The 18,410-nt window shown below is 43.2% G+C and overlaps 1 protein-coding gene across 1 annotated transcript; it reads right to left on the bottom strand.

Moving 5' to 3' along the window:
* Window positions 1-10,211: 10,211 nt before the first annotated feature.
* LOC145343232 (proteinase-activated receptor 2-like) lies at window positions 10,212-15,783 on the bottom strand. The gene is made up of 2 exons (XM_080189317.1): window positions 15,635-15,783; window positions 10,212-11,485 (listed from the first exon to the last, which is right to left on the bottom strand). Exons 1-2 carry the CDS (start codon window positions 15,690-15,692, stop codon window positions 10,401-10,403), a joined length of 1,143 nt encoding a protein of 380 aa, XP_080045443.1. The 5' UTR covers window positions 15,693-15,783; the 3' UTR covers window positions 10,212-10,400.
* Between the last annotated feature and the right edge of the window lie 2,627 nt (window positions 15,784-18,410).

Genomic DNA, 18,410 nt, shown 5'->3' with positions numbered 1-18,410 from the left:
GAGAGGATGGTGTGCTGAAGTAGCAAGCGGCAGGAAGGTCTGGGTCCTGCTTGCAAATGGACTGAGTGTGTTCAGCAAAGTGGTCATCCAGTCTGCGTTTGTCCAATGTAGACTAGACATCATAGGGAGCAGCTTGTGCAACTGTACATTAACTTGTGCAATCTGATTCCCAGCCTTCCCTTGGGAAGGTTTTCCAGCACTAGGAATATATTGGGCTGAGAGTGGTGGTGGTGATTGACCTCCACACCCCCCACCTCTCCATTTTCCACAGGGTTGGCATGATTTGGCCTTTAGCTGTAGAAATCAGAATTATCCAGAGAGTATCACAGAGCCAAATTCATTTCCACTGCAGAAAATTCAATTCAAGCTTTCAAAATGCTAAGGCAAAAACAAAATCTAAGTGCAACTAAATTATTTATTTTGGCCTATCAACATAGAGGAAGAGGTTATAAGATTATTGTAACCGCATTATTGTAAATGAATAGATCCTGAGTAAAGCACCCTTCAATTACAGGCCATTAGCAAAAAGAAAAGAAAGCTGAAGGGAAATGAAACTCAAATTGAAAGGAATTAAAAATAAATCCACCCTAAACATTGTCCTTCGAAACAACATGTCAGATTCTCCTACCGTGTAGAGGTGTATTGTACAGAAGTATATTGTATACAAATATATTTTGTAGAACTATATTATGTGAAAGTGTATTGTGTAGAGGTATATTATGTACAGGTATCTTGTGTAGAGGTATATTGTATAGAGGTATGTTGTGTTTGAAGTATATTGCATAGAGGTATATTGTTCAAAGGTATATTTTTTACAGGTATACTGTATAGATTTTTGATTTTGATTTGATTTATTATTGTCACGTGTATTAGCATACAGTGAAAAGTATTCTTTCTTATGTGCTATGCAAAAGAATGCCGTATATTGTATACCGTGTACACAATACTGTGCATACAATACAGAGGTATATTGTGTGTACATATATTGTGTTGAGGTATATTGTGTACAGGTATTTTGTGTGGAGGTTTGATTTCATTTATTATTGTCACATATATTGGTATACAGTGAAAAGTATTGTTTCTTGCGTGCGCGCTATACAGAGAAAGCATGCCATTCATCGATTAAATAGGGGAGAAGGAATGGAAAGAGTGCAGAATGTAGTGTTACAGCCATAGCTAGGGTGTAGAGAAAGATCAACTTAATATAAGGTAGGTCCATTCAAAAGGAATGGGAAGAAACTGTTCTTGCCTCAGTTAGTAAGTGACCACAGACTTTTGTACCTTTTGCCCAACAGAAGGAGGTGGGGGATGCCTGGGGTATATTGTGTACAGGCATATTAAGCTGAGAAATGTTTTAAAAATGTACACCATGGAGCTAGTTTAACTTCCCATTTGTTGAAATAAAGAATGTGTGGTCTCCTTGCCCATATATCTGGATAATCCAAAACTCCAAAATTCAACACTCGATTCCATTCTATAACTTTGCTTCAAATATATGAGGGTTGTTTTTTTTTAAATTTGTGCTTCCACTATAGATCTGTGTGTATGCAGTATTTGTAATTCAGGTATATGTTTATTATATCATACATTGGAAACATTGATAGCTTCCAGTCAATAAATAATTTGGGGTGCAATATTAGATAGAGACAGAAGATGGCCCCAGAGACCTGGTAGACACATCAGCAAGGAGCCTCTCACAAGTGTTGCAACTGACTTGTACACACATGTACAAAGTTGCAGTCATTGTCAGCAGACACATATTAATTAACACCCACTCCAGTGCAATCCATATAAATAGCAGGTGTGAAAGCAGGATTTATCATTTTACCTCCCAACTACCATGACAACAGCATGCGTGCCTCCCCCCAACCACTTCACTTTGATTCTTGATTTATTATTGTCACATGTATTGGCATGCAGAGAAAAGTACGGCTTCTTGTGCGCTGTACAGACAAAGTACACCATTCATAGAGAAGGAAAGGAGAGAGTGCAAAGTGTAGTGTTATAGCTAGGGTGCAGAGAAAGATTAATTTAGTGCAAGTTAGATTCATTCAAAAGTCTGACAGCAGCAGGGAAGAAGCTGTTCTTGAGTCGGTTGGTACATGACCTCAGACTTCTGTATCTTTTTCCCAACGGAGGAAGGTGGAAGAGAGAATGTCCGGGATGCAAGGGGTCCTTGATTATGCTGGCTGCTTTCCGAGGCAGTGGGAAGTGCAGACAGAGTCAATGGATGGGAGGCTGGTTTGAGTGATGGACTGGGCTTCTTTCATGACCTTTTGTAGTTTTGTTGCAGTCTTGGGCAGAGCAGGATCCACACCAAGCTGTGATACAACCCGAAAGAATGCATTCTATGGTGCATCTATAAAAGTTGGTGAGAGTCGTAACTGACATGCCAAATCAAATTAAATCAAACCAAACCAAAACAAAACAATGTGGTTAAAATAATCTTACAATCTCTTCCTCTATGTTGCTAGGCCAAAGTAAATAATTTATTTGCACTTAGATCTTGTATTTGCCTCAGCATTTCAAAAGCTTGAATTGAATTTTCTGCAGTGGAAATCAGTTCAGCTGTGACATTCATAAGAACATAAGAAATAGGAGCAGGAGTAGGCCATCTAGCCCTTCGTGCCTGCCCCGCCATTCAATAAGATCATGGCTGATCTGAAGTGGATCAGTTCCACTTTCCCGCCTTCTCCCCATAACCTTTAATTCCCTTGTCTATCAGAAATCTATCTACCCGTAAATATATTCAGTGAGGTAGCCTACACCACTTCAACGGGCAGAGAATTCCAGAGATTCACCACCCTTTGAGTGAAGAAGTTCCTCCTCAACTCCATTCTAAACTGCGCCCCCCCCCCCCCCTTATTTTGAGGCTGTGCACTCTAGTCCTGCTGTCCTTTCTAAGCAGGAAGAGTCTCTCTACCGCTACCCTATCTATCCCCTTCATTGTCTTGTAAGTCTCTATAAGATCACCCCTCAGCCTTCTAAACTCCAATGAGTACAAACCCAGTCTATTTAATCTCTCCTCATAAGCTAACCCCCTCATCTCTGGTATCAGCCTGGATAATTCTGATTTTTTGAATCTAAGGGTTAACTCATGCCAATCCTGAGCAAAAAGGGGGTTCGTTCATCACCAATACCACTTTGGTAGTAATGTATAGCCAGTTGAGTCAGTGGCCTTCCCTATCTAGCCCATCGCAAGATGCTGCAGCCCACTGCAAGTTGCTGCAGTGTGTAACTGAACTCTCATGCTCACCCAGTGTTAACACAGCCTGTGGTACTGTCACATGGAGTCTTTCACTCATTTGTTTTTTTATTCAGAATTGTTCCTTCCTGTTTACAGGCAGAGTGCGCCTTAGGTGATGTCAGTCAAATCTGGTGTCCCACCTCCAATGAATGGGACTATTGGCTTTCTGAACCAAAGTTGGGTGGCACGGTAGGGCAGTGGTTAGCACTGCTGCTTCACAGCTCCAGGGTCCTGGGTTCGATTTCCGGCTTGGGTCACTGTCTGTGTGGAGTTTGCACATTCTCCTTGTGTCTGCGTGGGTTTCCTCCCACAGTCCAAAAATGTGCGGGATAGGTTGATTGGCTATGCTAAAGAAAATTGCCCTTAATGTCCTGAGGTGTGTAGGTTAGAGGGATTAGTGGGTAAATACATAGGAATTTGGGGGTAGGGCCTGGGTGGGATTGTGGTCTGTGCAGACTCAATGGGCCAAATGGCCTCTTTTTGTACTGTAGGGATTCTAATTCAAAATATTTGTTTCGAACTTGTGCTTAAGTAACAATGAAATAAAAAAAAAACTAAATATTTAGGAACTGCAGGTATGTCTGTTGCTATCAAGTTATATGTAGCCAAGGCGATACTAAAATCCAGCTTTTTAATTCCCCTCAATTCTCCAGGCACACCCAGCTGTAGATTGAGGTGTAACCAGTTTGAACAGGTCTGTCACAACAAGGATAATATGCTGCCTGCTGTGGGTGTTTGTTTCCATTTCAAAACCTCAGTTATTTTAGTTTGTACCATGATCACCGTTGTAATGTGGAGAAAAATAGCAGTCAATTTGTGTATAGCAAGATCCCAAACACAGCAACGTGGCAACTAGCCGTTTGGTCACCTATTTAAGTGATGCTAGCTGAGAAAGGGCATGTTGACTGATGCACCTTGCACAAAATAGGAAAAAGAGTGTCCACTATCTCTTAAAGAGAACTGGATTTCACAATGAAACAGGATGGGTTGCAACAATCTATCGAGGGTAATGCTTCCGTTGGATAACCAGGAAGGATTTGATGAATCACTGCACGAACTGACCCACGACAGATCAGCCATGATCTTATTGAATGGCGGTGCAGGCTCGAGGGGCTAGATGGCCTACTCCTGCTCCTATTTCTTATGTTCTTATGACAGACTTGTGAGCAGAATTAAAATTCATGGAATTACAGGAACAGCAGCAGCACAGATACAAGATTGAAGGAAAGATATAAAATAGTTGTGAAGAATCATCCTTTTTCAGAATGGAGAAAGATTTGGAGCAGAATTCCCCAGGGATCAATGTTGGGACCTCCGCTCTTCTTGATATTGATTAATGGGAAAGACATTGGTTTACAAATGGCAATATCAAAGTTGGCAGATTTTATAAACTTTGTGGACCATGGGCTAGTTAATTTAGAACTTCCAAAGATATAAAACAAAGTTAAAAGTTTGTTTATTAGTCACAAGTAAGGCTTACATTAACACCACAATGAAGTTACTGTGAAAGTCCCCTAGTCGCCACACTCCCAACACCTGTTTGGGTCAATGCACCTAACCAGCCAGTCTTGCAGAAGGTGGGAGGAAACCCACGGAGACACGGGGAGAACTCCACATAGACAGTGACCCAAGCCAGGAATCGAACACTGGTCTCTGGAACTGTGAAGCAGCAGTGCTAACCACTGTGCTACCCTATTAGTTGGTGAAATGGACAGTTTCCAGGTGGGTTGATGATGATAATGCATCCACAGCCCGCGCCAGTCACAGGGGCCTCTAGCTTGTCGGTGGACACTGTGTTTCCTCTCCAAAGCCAAACAGCTGCAAACACAGCTTCAGTAGAGAGGCAGATAGTCAGGTTGGATGACTGCCCTGTCAGGACCTATTGGTCCTGCCACTTTGGCCAGGCCCAGGAACAGGCTAATGAGGCGACCCACCTTTTCCCCAGCCCTTTCTGCACTGATTTAATTTATTATTGTCACATGTATTAGTATACAGTGAAAAGTATTGTTTCTTGTGTGCTATACAGACAAAGCATATCATACATAGGGAAGGAAAGGAGAGTCACTGTCATAGCTAGGGTGTAAAGAATGATCAATTTAGTGCGAGGCAGGTCCATTCAAAAGTCTGATGGCAGGGAAAAAGCTATTTTTGAGCCAGTTGGTACATGATCTCAGACTTTTGTGTCTTTTTCCCAACAGAAGAAGGTGGAAAAGAGTATGTCCAGGGCACATGGGGTCCTTGATTATGCTGGCTGCTTTTCTGAGGCAGTGGGGAGTGTAGACAGTCAGTGGATGGAAGGCTGGTTTGCGTGATGGACTGGGCTTCATTCATGACCCTTTGTAGTTTCTTGTAGTCTTTGACAAAACAGCAGCCATACCAAGCTGTGATACAAACAGAAAGAATGTTTTCAGTGGTGCACCTGTAAAAGTTGGTGAGAATCATCGCGGACATGCCAAATTTCCTTAGCCTCCTGAGAAAGGTATTGGTGGGTATCCTTAACTATACAATCCACATGTGCTTATCTTAAGATGAATAACCCAGCAGGAGACAACAGGGACTGAACACAGCCTGGGCGTCATTGGTATCAGGATCTAACCCATGGTCTATTAGGGTTCATTTCTTTGAGACTTTTCAGTGGTTTGATAGATGTGAGTGGCTTGCTGGGCCACTTCAGAAGAAATTTAAGAGTCAGCCACATTGCTGTTGGTCTGGATCTAGAGTCAGATGTAGGTCAGCCCAAAGATGGTAGCCTTCCTTCCCTAAATATCCAAGTGGATATTTCAACACTGGTTACCATGGTCACCATTAGAGCTTTAATTCCAGATTCTTACTGAATTCAAATTCGACCAGCTGGGATTTGAATCCAGATCATCAGAGCATTACCATGTGTCTCTGGATCACTAGTCCACTGGCAATACCAAATAAATTAAACAGAATGGTCAGGAGGGGTGGGGGAACAGTCTCTGGTGGGAAACTGTAACTAAAGCAATTTGGCAAAGAAAGCTTAATTATACCAAAATGTAATTATGGGGAAAGGGAGAGTGGAATGGGGTGGGGGGTACACTCCCAACCCCCCCCCCCCACCACACACAGTCCTTATAGGTCATGGGAGGCCAGTCGTGTGCAGGTGGACACTGCCACTACCTTGGTTTGTGCATTATTCATTGCAGGTGACAGGACAAGCTGAGAGAGAGTGCTTAAAGCATGCAGGGCTTCATCAATAGGGGCAAAGACTACAAAAACAAGGAACATAGAACATTACAGTACAGTACAGGCCTTTCGGCCCTCGATGTTGTGCCAACCAGTGGAACCAATCTAATGGCCCTCTAACCTAAACCATTCTAATATTATCCATATGTCTACCCAATGACCATTTGAACGCCCTTAAAGTTGGCGAGTCCACTACTGTTGCAGGTAGGGCATTCCACACCCTTACTACCCTCTGAGTAAAGAACAAAGAACAACCCAGCACGGGAAACAGGCCCTTCGGCCCAACAAGCCCGTGCCGCCGCATCACCCTACACCTATTCGACCCTGCGTGTCTACGAATAAAACCCCCTACTTAGCCAGATTCAGGGGAGAATAGTGTCAATTTGGTAAAACCAAATCAGCCTAAGAGCACATCTTTGGGGTGTGGGAGGAAACCGGAGCGCCCGGAGGAAACCCACGCATCCACAGGGAGAATGCGCACTCCCACAGACACAGGCCCAAATCCATGTATCTGCACAGCTAGCAGTGCTAGTCACCGAGCTGTTGCGGCGCCCTTCTACCGGTCCAGGATCAAGCACACACACCGACACAAAGTACTAGGCCACTCCCGGAACCTCCAAGAGTAGCCCACGCACGACCCACCATGTGCATGCCCCTCGTTTGACAACGAGGTGGACCTCCACCTGCAGAATAAAAGACAAAAACGTTAATCACAAGCCTGCCTTCCCGGTGTCTCCCGAGGTTCTAACCATTATTTAATATTCCCTACCATAACCTTCCATCCTCGTTTCATTCATGTGCCTATCTAACTGAACCTTAAACGAGTCCAACGTTCCCGCCTCCACCACCCTACTCGGTAGCGCGTTCCATACCCCTACAACTCTCTGCGTAAAGAACCTTCCTCTCAAATCCAAATTATATCTCTCCCCCCTCACCCTTAAATCATGTCCTCTTGTATTTGTAATCAATCTAGGGAGCAGTCTCTCACTATTGACTCTGTCTATTCCCTTCAGTATCTTATATACCTCTATCATGTCCCCCCTCAATCTCCGTCTTTCCAAGGAGAACAGTCCCAGTTTCTCCAACCTTTCCTCGTACCCCAGCCCTACCTCTGACATATAATTATCACCCCTCAATTTAAAGCTATGTCCGTGTTAGCCATCACCATCTGAGGAAAAAGGCCCTCACTGTCCCCCCATCTAATCCTCTGATCATCTTGTATGCCTCAATTAAGTCACCTCTTAACTTTCTTCTCTCTAACGAAAACAACCTCAAGTCCCTCAGCCTTTCCTCATAAGACTTTCCCAACATACCAGGCAACATCCTGGTAAATCTCCTCTGCACCCTTTCCATTGCTTCCACATTTTCCTTATAATGCGGCGACCAGATCTGTACGCAATACTCCAAGTGCGGCTGCAGAAAAAAAGACATGGGAGTGGCACATGAGAATGAATTGCTCCTTCAGGAGGCCAACACAGAGAAAGACTAAGAAAGGTCATGCAATCCTTCCACGGGGAAGGGGGCCATTCAGCTCATTAAGCCTGCAGCAACAATAATCCAGGCTGTATCCCCATAACCCCATGCATTCACTTTGCTAGTCCCACTGCACCTAAGGGCAATTTAGCATGGCCACTCAACCTAACCCACTCATCTTTGGACTAATCTGCACAGTAACCATTTTATGATTCAGTATGAGTTGCAAGTAGTACCAACTATGCAATCATGTGGTAATCCCCACATCTGACCTTATTGGAAGATCAGCTGAAGATGGTTGGGCTTGGGCACTATTTTGAGGAACCCCTGCAGTGACGTCTTGTTTTACAAAACAGCAAACTCACCCCTACACAGCCATGTTAAAGCGAGGTCATTGTTTTTGATATGAGGAGAGCTAAACATTTGCGAGAACACCAGAGACAACTCTTGCTTTTAGAAAGTAGTGACAGCAGACCTTTTGCATCTCCCAGAGAAGGCATGATGTGGAGATGCCGGCGTTGGACTGGGGTCCACAGTAAGCAGTCTCACAACACCAGGTTAAAGTCCAACAGGTTTATTTGGAATCACGAGCTTTCGAATGCTCATTCACCTGATGAAGGAGCAGCACTTCAAAAGCTTGTGATTTCAAATAAATCTGTTGGACTTTAAACCTGGTGTTGTGAGACTTCTTACAGAGAAGGCAGAGAGGGAGCCTTGTTTTAACATCTGAATAATAACACCATCAGAAATGCAAAAATTCTTCAGTATTGCACAGGATTGTCAGTCTGGGTGTTTTGTGCTCAAATCCTGGAGTGGAATTTGAACCCACAACCTCTCGATTTAGAAGGAAGAGCCCTAGCCATAGAGGCACAGCTATGGTAGTGTTAATTCACAAGAAGCTCCCCATTCCAATCAAAATTCCAGGTACAATCTTTTTTAAAAATGCAAGATCTTTGAAAGGTGAAATAGATTAAGCATCCAAGAAAAAAAGGGGTGGGAAAACAGGTTGATGTTGTTTCATGAGAAGCTTCGTGCAAATGTCAGTTCCCTAGCACTTTCACAACATTACATTCACACCATGAAGGAATAAAACTTCCATTGTGAGAATGGGTGTGTCAAAGCAAACACGACAGCAGTCAGTCACCATAATGCACAATAATTTTCTAATTTGGCTTGGATTTAGACTACAGACACTAGTATGGTGCTTCTGTAAAAGTTGCGCCATAGAAAATTATTTCTGGTTGTATCACAGCTTGGTATGGCTCCTGCTCCGTCCAAGACCGCAAGAAACTACAAAAGGTCACGAATGTAGCCCAATCCATCATGCAAACCAGCTTCCCATGCATTGACTCTGTCTACACTTCCCGCTGCATCAAAGCAGCCAGCATAATTAAGGATCCTACGCACCCCGGACATTCTCTCTTCCGCCTTCCTCCGTCGGAAAAATGATACAAAAGTCTGAGGTCACGTACCAACCAACTCAAGAACAGCTTCTTCCCTGCTGCCACCAGACTTTTGAATGGATTTACCTTGCACTACGTTGATCTTTCTCTGCACTGTAGCCATGACTGTAACACTACATTCTGCAATCTTTTCCTTTTTGTATGAACAGTATGCTTTGTCTGTATAGTGCACAAGAAACAATACTTTTCACTGTATGTTAATACATGTGACAATAATAAATCAAATCAAATGGACACAGTTCTTAGCTAGCAGAAAGAATTTAGCAGGAAGATTCTAAGTACATTAAAATGAATCAAATCAAAATTTTTAAAATATTTATTCAACAAAAAAACACAACATTGACAGTATTGAAACCAGCTGAAGATTTATAAACAATTCACTGAACAATTTTTTCAATATTCTTAACATTTACGATTAAATATCCCCATTTTCTCTTCTAGTTTTACAGCTATTCTTTCTTCAACCGGGTTATAGAAAAAGGTTTACAGTTACCAATTACAAACAATGCATTCAGTCAGTCAATCTTTAAAAACGTCACAGTATAAGCTTTTAGCTGTTAAAAAGGTGAAAACTGAAAAAAAAATGGTCAAACACCAAATATTAAAAATCCAAAGTATTTCAAAATGTAGGATCATGCTTAAATTATTAACACACACACACACACAGGTTAAATTAGTGAGGATTGCTTTGATCCTCATTATAAGCAAATGGAAGTCAATAACTGTTGGGTCGTTCACCAATTATTTTACAATTCATTGACAGTACTTTTATGCAGGGACAAATACTGCAAGATAAAATAAATATCAAAAAAGGTAACTCAAAGTTGCAGATTTATTGTACAAAGCTGAACATCCAAAGGTTTGAAATTAATAACATAACTTCAGTTATGACTTTCTAAAATGGCTTGATAATACCTCATTCATTTGAGTTTTGAATGCTACATCAGTTAATTATGGCATGCTACATCCACATCTGAACAGTCAAAGAGATGATTTCATGCTAACATTCAGCAATTACTTGTTGTAGTAGTAACTTTACTGGCTGAAGTATAGGAAACAGATGTTTTGGAAAGTTTCTTAGAGGCAAAGGAAGCCTGGAGACTTCTAACTGCCCTGACACTATGACACCGCAAAGTATTCTTAACATGATCTCGGAAATCTTTGGAAACAAAGTAATAGACAAAGGGATCAATGCAACTATTTATGCTGGACAGGCAAAGACTTACAATGTAGAATGCATAAACATTGCCGTCCCCTTTGTATTTTGCACGGGAATAGTGAACAATAAGCATAACATTGCTAGGAGTGAAGCAAACTAAATACATCGTAAGAACGGTAATGATCAACTCAATTGCCCTCTTGCGGCTTTTCCCAATGTTGTCTTCATTGGGAGAAGATTTCAATGTTTTGATCATCATCATATATGCAGTTAACGTCAGCAACGCAGGAAAGAAGTAGACACCAATAGCCAACGAGAGGAAGTAATCAAACATGCTAGAAGCCAACGCATCTTCAGGCATGACATCATGACATGTTATGATATTAAGGTTAGTAATGTTTGCAGTTTGCTGAATATTCAAGTACAGTGGCATAGTGCCCAATGCAAATATTATCCAAATGCAAATAGATAAAGCATAGGCGATGAAAATCTTTCTTCTTGATTGAGATATTGGATTAACAACAACCCAATATCGTTGAACACTGAGGCACGTCATGAATAGAATTGAACAGTACATGTTTCCATAGAAGAACACCACCAGCACTTTGCATAGTCCTTCTCCATAAATCCAATTGTTGCCATTTAGATGGTAGGCAATTTTCAAAGGGAACCAAATGACAAACAGGAGATCTGCCAAAGCCAAATTGGCCATGTAAATAGCTGCTGGATGCTTTATTTTGGTCCGATAGACAAATACCCAGAGTGCCATAACATTTGCAGGCAAGCCAATCACGAACACGATAATGTAAACCAAAGGCAAGAAGACAGTTGTCAACCTACTGGTTAGTACAGATGCAGCAAACTCATCAACTTCCAATCCAGGCTCACCATTGCTGTTATTGGTTTTTCTACCGAAAAAGCTTCGGAATGCCCCTGAAATTAAAGAGTTCATTTATAATTCCATAATAAATGTTATTCCAGTTTACATTTATCACCCAAATTAAATGGGACCAATATGAAGTTGTTTCAGGTTTAGAAAAGGTCAGATAATTCCACTCAATCTTTGTTACAGTATAAAGGGATATTATAAAGTTAAAAAACTAGGTCAGTGTTAAGTTACATTGTTACTAAGTAAAGTTACATTGTTACTAAGTAAAGCACTTAACATGTACGTGAACTTCATGTTACAACCATCAAATCACAAGAAACACCAATTTTTTTCAGACAAGAAGCAATTGTGCTTGATACTCTTAATGCACAAGTGGTTATATGTTAAAACCTCTTGTCTTAAGTGTCTTATGTTCCCCATAGCATATATCAATACTAATGTGGTGCTTTTTAATGCATTAACCACTAGCTTGGAGATCAATTGGCAATCCAGATATAGCAATTACATTTTGTTGAGAGTCTATATTTAAAATGTTTAAACATGATCTGAAAATACATGCTGCATGCCAATGTACTTTAATTTTTTGATGCAGAGATGCCAGCGTTGGAATGGCAAGACGTCTCACAACACCAGGTTAAAGTCCAACAGGTTTATTTGGCAGCACAAGCTTTCAGAGTCTCAAGCTCCTTCATCAGGTGAGTGAGGACTTGTGTTCACAAACAGGGCATATAAAGGCACAAACTCAATTTAATGGTTCAAATGCAAATCTTTACAGGTAAAGAAGTCTTTACAGCTACAGACAAAATGAGTGGAGAGAGGGCCAAGCACAGGTTAAAGAAATGTGTATTGTCTCTAACCAGCAATGGCCACATCTGTAAATTAATAAGATAAAGACAGCTATTGAAAACTATTGATTCAGCAGAATGAATTTAAATCCTGGCTAGGATGTACATTTTTAAGGTGATTGAACATGCATTAAGAACTTTTGCAAGCAGTGAGATTTTGCAAGCCCAGTCAAGTCATAGTGGTTACAGATAGTGTGACATGAACTCAATTTCCTGGTTGTGGCCGTCCTCGTATGTGGAACTTGGCTATCAGTTTCTGCTCAGCGATTCTGCGCTGTCATGTGTCATGAAGGCCGCCTTGGAGAACGCTTACCTGAAGCTCAGAGGCTGAATGCCCATGACAAATACTGCAAGATAAAATAACTATCAAAAGGCAACCCAAAGTTGCAGATTTATTGTACAAAGCTGAGCAACCAAAGGTTTGAAATTAATAATAAAACTTCAGTTATTAAGCCATTTTGGAAGGTCATACCTCATGCATTTGAGCTTTGGATGCTACATGCTACACCCACATTTAAAATAGTTGAAGTGATGATTTCATGCTTACATTCAGTAATTGCTGAACAATTGTGGGACATGGCAGAGTATCCTTCGTCGTCCAGTACTTTCCCGGAGCGGCGAAGCTACGACATCTTTTCCGGAGGCTTCAACATGTCATCGATGAAGACGAACATCTTGCCAAGGCCATCCCCACACTCCCCCACTTCTTGCCTTCAAAACGACTGCACAACCTCAAACAGACCATTGTCCGCAACAAACTACCCAGCCTTCAGGAGAACAGTGACCACGTCACAACACAACCCTGCCACAGCAACCTCTGCAAGACGTGCCGGATCGACACAGATGCCGTCATCTCACATGAGAACACCATCCATCAGGAACACAGTACATACTCTTGCAACTCGGCCAAAGCTGTCTATCTGATACACTGCAGGGAAGGATGTCCTGAAGCATGGTACACTGGGGAGACCATGCAGATGCTATGGCAGCAGATGAATGAACGCCACTTGACAATCACCAGGTAGAAGTGTTTCCTTCCAGTTGGGGAACACTTCAGCAATCACAGGCATTCAGCCTCTGATCTTCAGGTAAGCAATATCCAAGGCGATCTTCACGATACATGTCAATGCAGAATCGCTGAGCAGAAACTGACAGCCAAGTTCCATACATGAGGATGGCCTCAGCCAGGATCTATAACCCCCACGACGACCAAATGAAACTCTTATTCTTACAGTCAACTATTTCAGCTGGCATCCTATTCAAAGATCATTCTCGATTACGTTTATAACCTCATCACTAACTCAGCTTGTAGTAATTCTAAACTTTATCTTGGGGAAGGATCAGTATTCAACCACACCCTTAAACAGGATCATCAAACTTACAACATGACACACTCCTTTCTAACCAGTTTCGATTATAACCATACCGCTACAGTTCAGGATCACAGGCATAATATGTACAATCAGCCTACATGACTCTCAGCTTTAAAGCGTTAATTGGTTAACATTTTATTGCAATTGCTTATTCTCAGTATCAAGGGAGAAATGGAAAGATGAAAGCTGCATCTTGCTTCAGAACCCAATACGCCATTTTTAAAAAAGTTCTTAATGCATGTTCAATCACCTTAAAAATGTACATCCTAGCCAGGATTTAAATTCATTCTGCTGAATCAATAGTTTTCAATAGCTGTCTTCATTTTATCGTTTACAGATGTGGCCATTGCTGGTTAGACTAGCATTAATTGTCCATTTCTAGTTGCCCCCGAGAAGGCAATGGTCTCCTTCAGCACTGTAGGATTCTATTCTATGATTATTATAGCGCCAAGGCCTTTCTCTCTACACTTTCATATGGAGTAAAACACTAACTAATTTATAAATACAGAAGGGCAACATTATTTCAAATGCATTACATGTTAACTCTCCACAGAATCTACTCTATTCAGCCAAGCCAGTACACAGCATTATATATGTGAATAATATTATATTTTGATAATGTTTTAGTGACAGATTGTCAGTGGAATGAACAACGATGTGCTGAAACTGTGTAAAACGTCTGAATCAGTGAACATTTTCAAATCAACTCATTTTGACAGGACTCAAAACATCTACTCTGCTTCATTCCACAGATGCTGCCAGACTTGCTGAGCTTTTTTGTCTCCAGCATTTTCTGTCTTTCAGATTTCCATCGTCTGCAATATTTTGGTGTTTAACTCACTATCACTTCTCTTCCAGGAATGCATACCCTGCGGTACTGCCCTTCTCTGCACCAGGATTTCCATTTGTCTTGCTTACTACATTCACCTTCATTGCTTTCCATTTCCCTCGCTCTTTGACAAAGTATTTGCTTTCACTCTGCCGTTAACACTTCCTTTGTCATACTCTCCCCTAGCTCCGGCCTATCACTGGCCTCCATCACCCTGCTCCAGTCTTACACGGTATAAAGCCCATCGCAGAGGTTTACAACATGGAAAAGGCCTATCAGCCCAACTTGTCCATGCCACACAGTTTTTAACCTCTAAGATAGTTCCAACTGCCCACATTTGGCCCATATCCATCTACATCCACCTGACCCATGTAACATTTGTCCCTCCCTAGCTCTGAAGATTCACAGACTCGAAACCTTAACTGCTCTCACTCCACAGATGCTGCCACATCTGAGTTTTTCCCGTACTTTCGTTTGCATGAGAGAGTATACTGTCTCCCTCCTGCAGTACAGCAGAATACTGTAGCTAACAGCGACATTACAACAGGATTTCAAAAGGTGTACAATTTCACTGCGGCTGGTAACCAGAACAGTTTGCCTTCCAATCACTAATCCAACCTTAGTCTGGCAGCAAGCATGTAATTAAAATAACCGCAGGATTCAGTAACTCCCCATTTTGCCATTAGCATGTTATAGTCAAAAAGTTTACATCGGAGTGTTCCAAAAAAGCCAGACATCTGCACCCTCCCTCTCCTCACTTTTACAAGAATAAAAACATACTTTCCCTTCAGTCCCGGTCTAACGTTCCATAGTCTGGGGAGAAAACCAGAAATGGAAGCTGCGCCCAGTTTAATTGTTCAGTCGGGATCACCGAAAGCAGCCGCTGACTAGAGAGCAACACTCACTAACTTTCAAACAAACTCCACACCGAACAGGGAAATAAACATCGCAAAGTTTTCTACTGTAAGATCAATATTGTAACGAAGGACAAAAATTGTTCCTTTATCCAAGCCCCGCGCTACCTGCCTCACTATCAGGACTCGCTAATAAATCTCCGAGTTCCCAGCCCCAGTCATTAAGCAACACACAGCAATTGAGCACTGAAGCCTCCCCGACTTTCCAGCTCCTCTCCTCCACAGCCCTTACCTGCCCGGCAAACTGGCAACAACAGCAGCAGCCACGCCGCCAATGTCACTGCAGACATCCTCGCAACGCTTCCTCACTCAGTACCAAACTATAGGGAATCACGAACACACTCTAACTGCCCGGCCCGCTCCGCTCTGTATATCAGCAGCTCCTTGTGGAAAGGGGCCGGATCCTCTTACCTGGGACTGGCTGATTGACAGGAGCTTGGACTGAGAGCAATCCGATTGGAGGAAACTGCAAAAGAGGCGTGGCCTGAGACACAGGGGCGGGGCTATCTGCCAGACCTGTCCTTGCCCTGAGGTGTGGCGATGCTGACGTTGAACTGGAATAGTTGTTCGTTATCTTGTAATTTTTGGTTCTGTCTATGCCTTGTTTGTGAACCCCACTCTCCACTCACCTGATGAAAGAACAGTGCTCCAAAAACTCATGCTACCAAATAAACCTGTTGCACTTTAAGCTGGTGTTGTGAGACTGCTTACTTACCCTGAGAGAGGAGGGTGGGTGTGGAACTCCACCCACACACTCTTCTTCCCAAGCCTTTGTCTCACTTCTTTGATGTGGAGAAGCCGGTGTTGGTACTGTTAATGATCTTACTGTGCTCACTTCTTTGGGCAGGAGTCGTCTCTCCCCCATCCCCGGTTCAGCAGATCCTCTCACCCTCCTCCAGCATTACTCCCCCACCTGCACTCCTCCATCCGGCATCCTACCTGCTCTTGATCTTTTCATCAAGAACTGTTGACATCAGCTGTCTCAATTTCTCTCTCCTCTCAACCATTGTCTCCTTCTGAACTTGCTACACTTCACTCTGTTAGGACCAACACTGACCTTGTCATCAAACCTGCCACCAAGGGTGGTGCCATTGTCACCTGGTTTAAGGACCTCTACCTTGCAGAGGGTAAGCACCAATGCTCAGATACTTCTCCTACCTCCCCTTGGCCCACGACCCAACCAATGATATCTAGGCCACTATTTCCAGCACTGTTAATTACCTCATTTCCTCTAGAGATCTTCCCTCCACAGCTTCCAACCTCAGAACCCCTCAACCCCAGATAGCTTGCTTCTACTGGAGTTCTATGAGGATGTGTCTAGGGCGGTGGATAGAGGAGAGCCGGTGGATGTGGTCTTTCTGGATTTTGATAAGGTACCTCACAAGAGGTTACTGCAGAAGGTCAGAGGACATGGAGTTGGGGGTAGGGTGTTAGCGTGGATAGAGGATTGGTTGTCAAATAGGAGGCAGAGAGTGGGGGTCAATGGGTGCTATTCGGATTGGCGGTTGGTGACTAGTGGGGTGCCCCAGGGGTCGGTGCTGGGGCCTCAGCTATTTACCATTTATATAGATGATCTGGAGGAGGGAACCGAGTGTAGGGTGTCGAAATTTGCTGATGACACCAAGATTGGGGGAAAGGCAAATTGTGCGGAGGGTGTGGAGAGTCTGCAGAAGGATCTAGATAGGCTGGGCGAATGGGCCAGGAAATGGCAAATGGAATTTAATGTTGGCAAGTGTGAGGTGGTCCACTTTGGTAGGAAGAATGGTAGAACATAAGAACATAAGAACATAAGAAATAGGAGCAGGAGTAGGCCATCTAGCCCTTCGAGCCTGCCCCGCCATTCAATAAGATCATGGCTGATCTGTTGTGGCTCAGTTCCACTTTCCCGCCCTCTCCCCATAACCCTTAATCCCCTCTCTTATCAAGAACCCATCAACCCGCTTCTTAAAAATATTTAGCGAGGCAGCCTCCACCACTTCAACGGGCAGAGAATTCCAGAGATTCACCACCCTTTGAGTGAAGAAGTTCCTCCTCAACTCCGTTCTAAACCGCCTCCCCTTTATTACTTACGTGGCGAAAAACTGCAGCAGGAGACGGTGCAGAGGGACCTCGGGGTCCTTGTGCATGAGTCGCAAAAACCCAGCCTGCAGGTGCAGCAGGTGGTCAGGAAGGCGAATGGGATGCTGGCCTTCATAGCGAGGGGGATTGAATATAAAAGTAGGGAGGTCTTGCTGCAGCTGTATAGGGCATTGGTGAGGCTGCAGCTGGAGTACTGTGTGCAGTTTTGGGCGCCGCACCTGCGCAAGGATATTTTAGCCTTGGAGGGAGTGCAGAGGAGGTTTACTAGGCTGATACCGGAGTTGAGGGGGTTGAGCTATGAGGAGAGGCTGAATAAACTAGGCTTGTACTCGTTAGAGTTTAGAAGAATGAGGGGAGATCTCATTGAGACGTATAAGATGATGAATGGGATGGATAGGATAGAGGTGGAGAGACTCTTCCCGCTCAAAAAAGACAGTAGGACTAGGGGGCACAGCCTCAAGATAAAGGGGGGGTGGTTTAGAACGGAGTTGAGGAGGAACTTCTTCACTCAAAGGGTGGTGAATATCTGGAATTCTCTGCCCGTTGAAGTGGTGGAGGCTGCTTCGCTAAATATTTTTAAGAAGCGGGTTGATGGGTTTTTGATAAGAGAGGGGATTAAGGGTTATGGGGAGAGGGCGGGAAAGTGGAACTGAGCCACGACAGATCAGCCATGATCTTATTGAATGGCGGGGCAGGCTCGAAGGGCCAGATGGCCTACTCCTGCTCCTATTTCTTATGTTCTTATGTTCTTATGTACGTCCTTCCCAAAATCCACAAACAGGACTTCCCACTAGGCCCATTGTGTCAGCCTGTTCCTGCCCCATTGAACTCATTTCCACCTATCTTGACTCCACTCTCCTCTTGTACAGTCTCTTCCCATCTACATCCATGACTCCTCCAAGGCCCTGTGCCATAGCAACATTTTCCAG

The sequence above is a fragment of the Carcharhinus amblyrhynchos genome, chromosome 5 (genome assembly GCF_965287045.1).
Source record: "Carcharhinus amblyrhynchos chromosome 5, sCarAmb.v2.hapA, whole genome shotgun sequence".
Classification (NCBI taxonomy): Eukaryota; Metazoa; Chordata; class Chondrichthyes; order Carcharhiniformes; family Carcharhinidae; genus Carcharhinus; species Carcharhinus amblyrhynchos.
The sequence above is the reverse complement of the archived record's forward strand: the minus strand, read 5'-3'. Positions and strand labels throughout refer to the sequence as shown.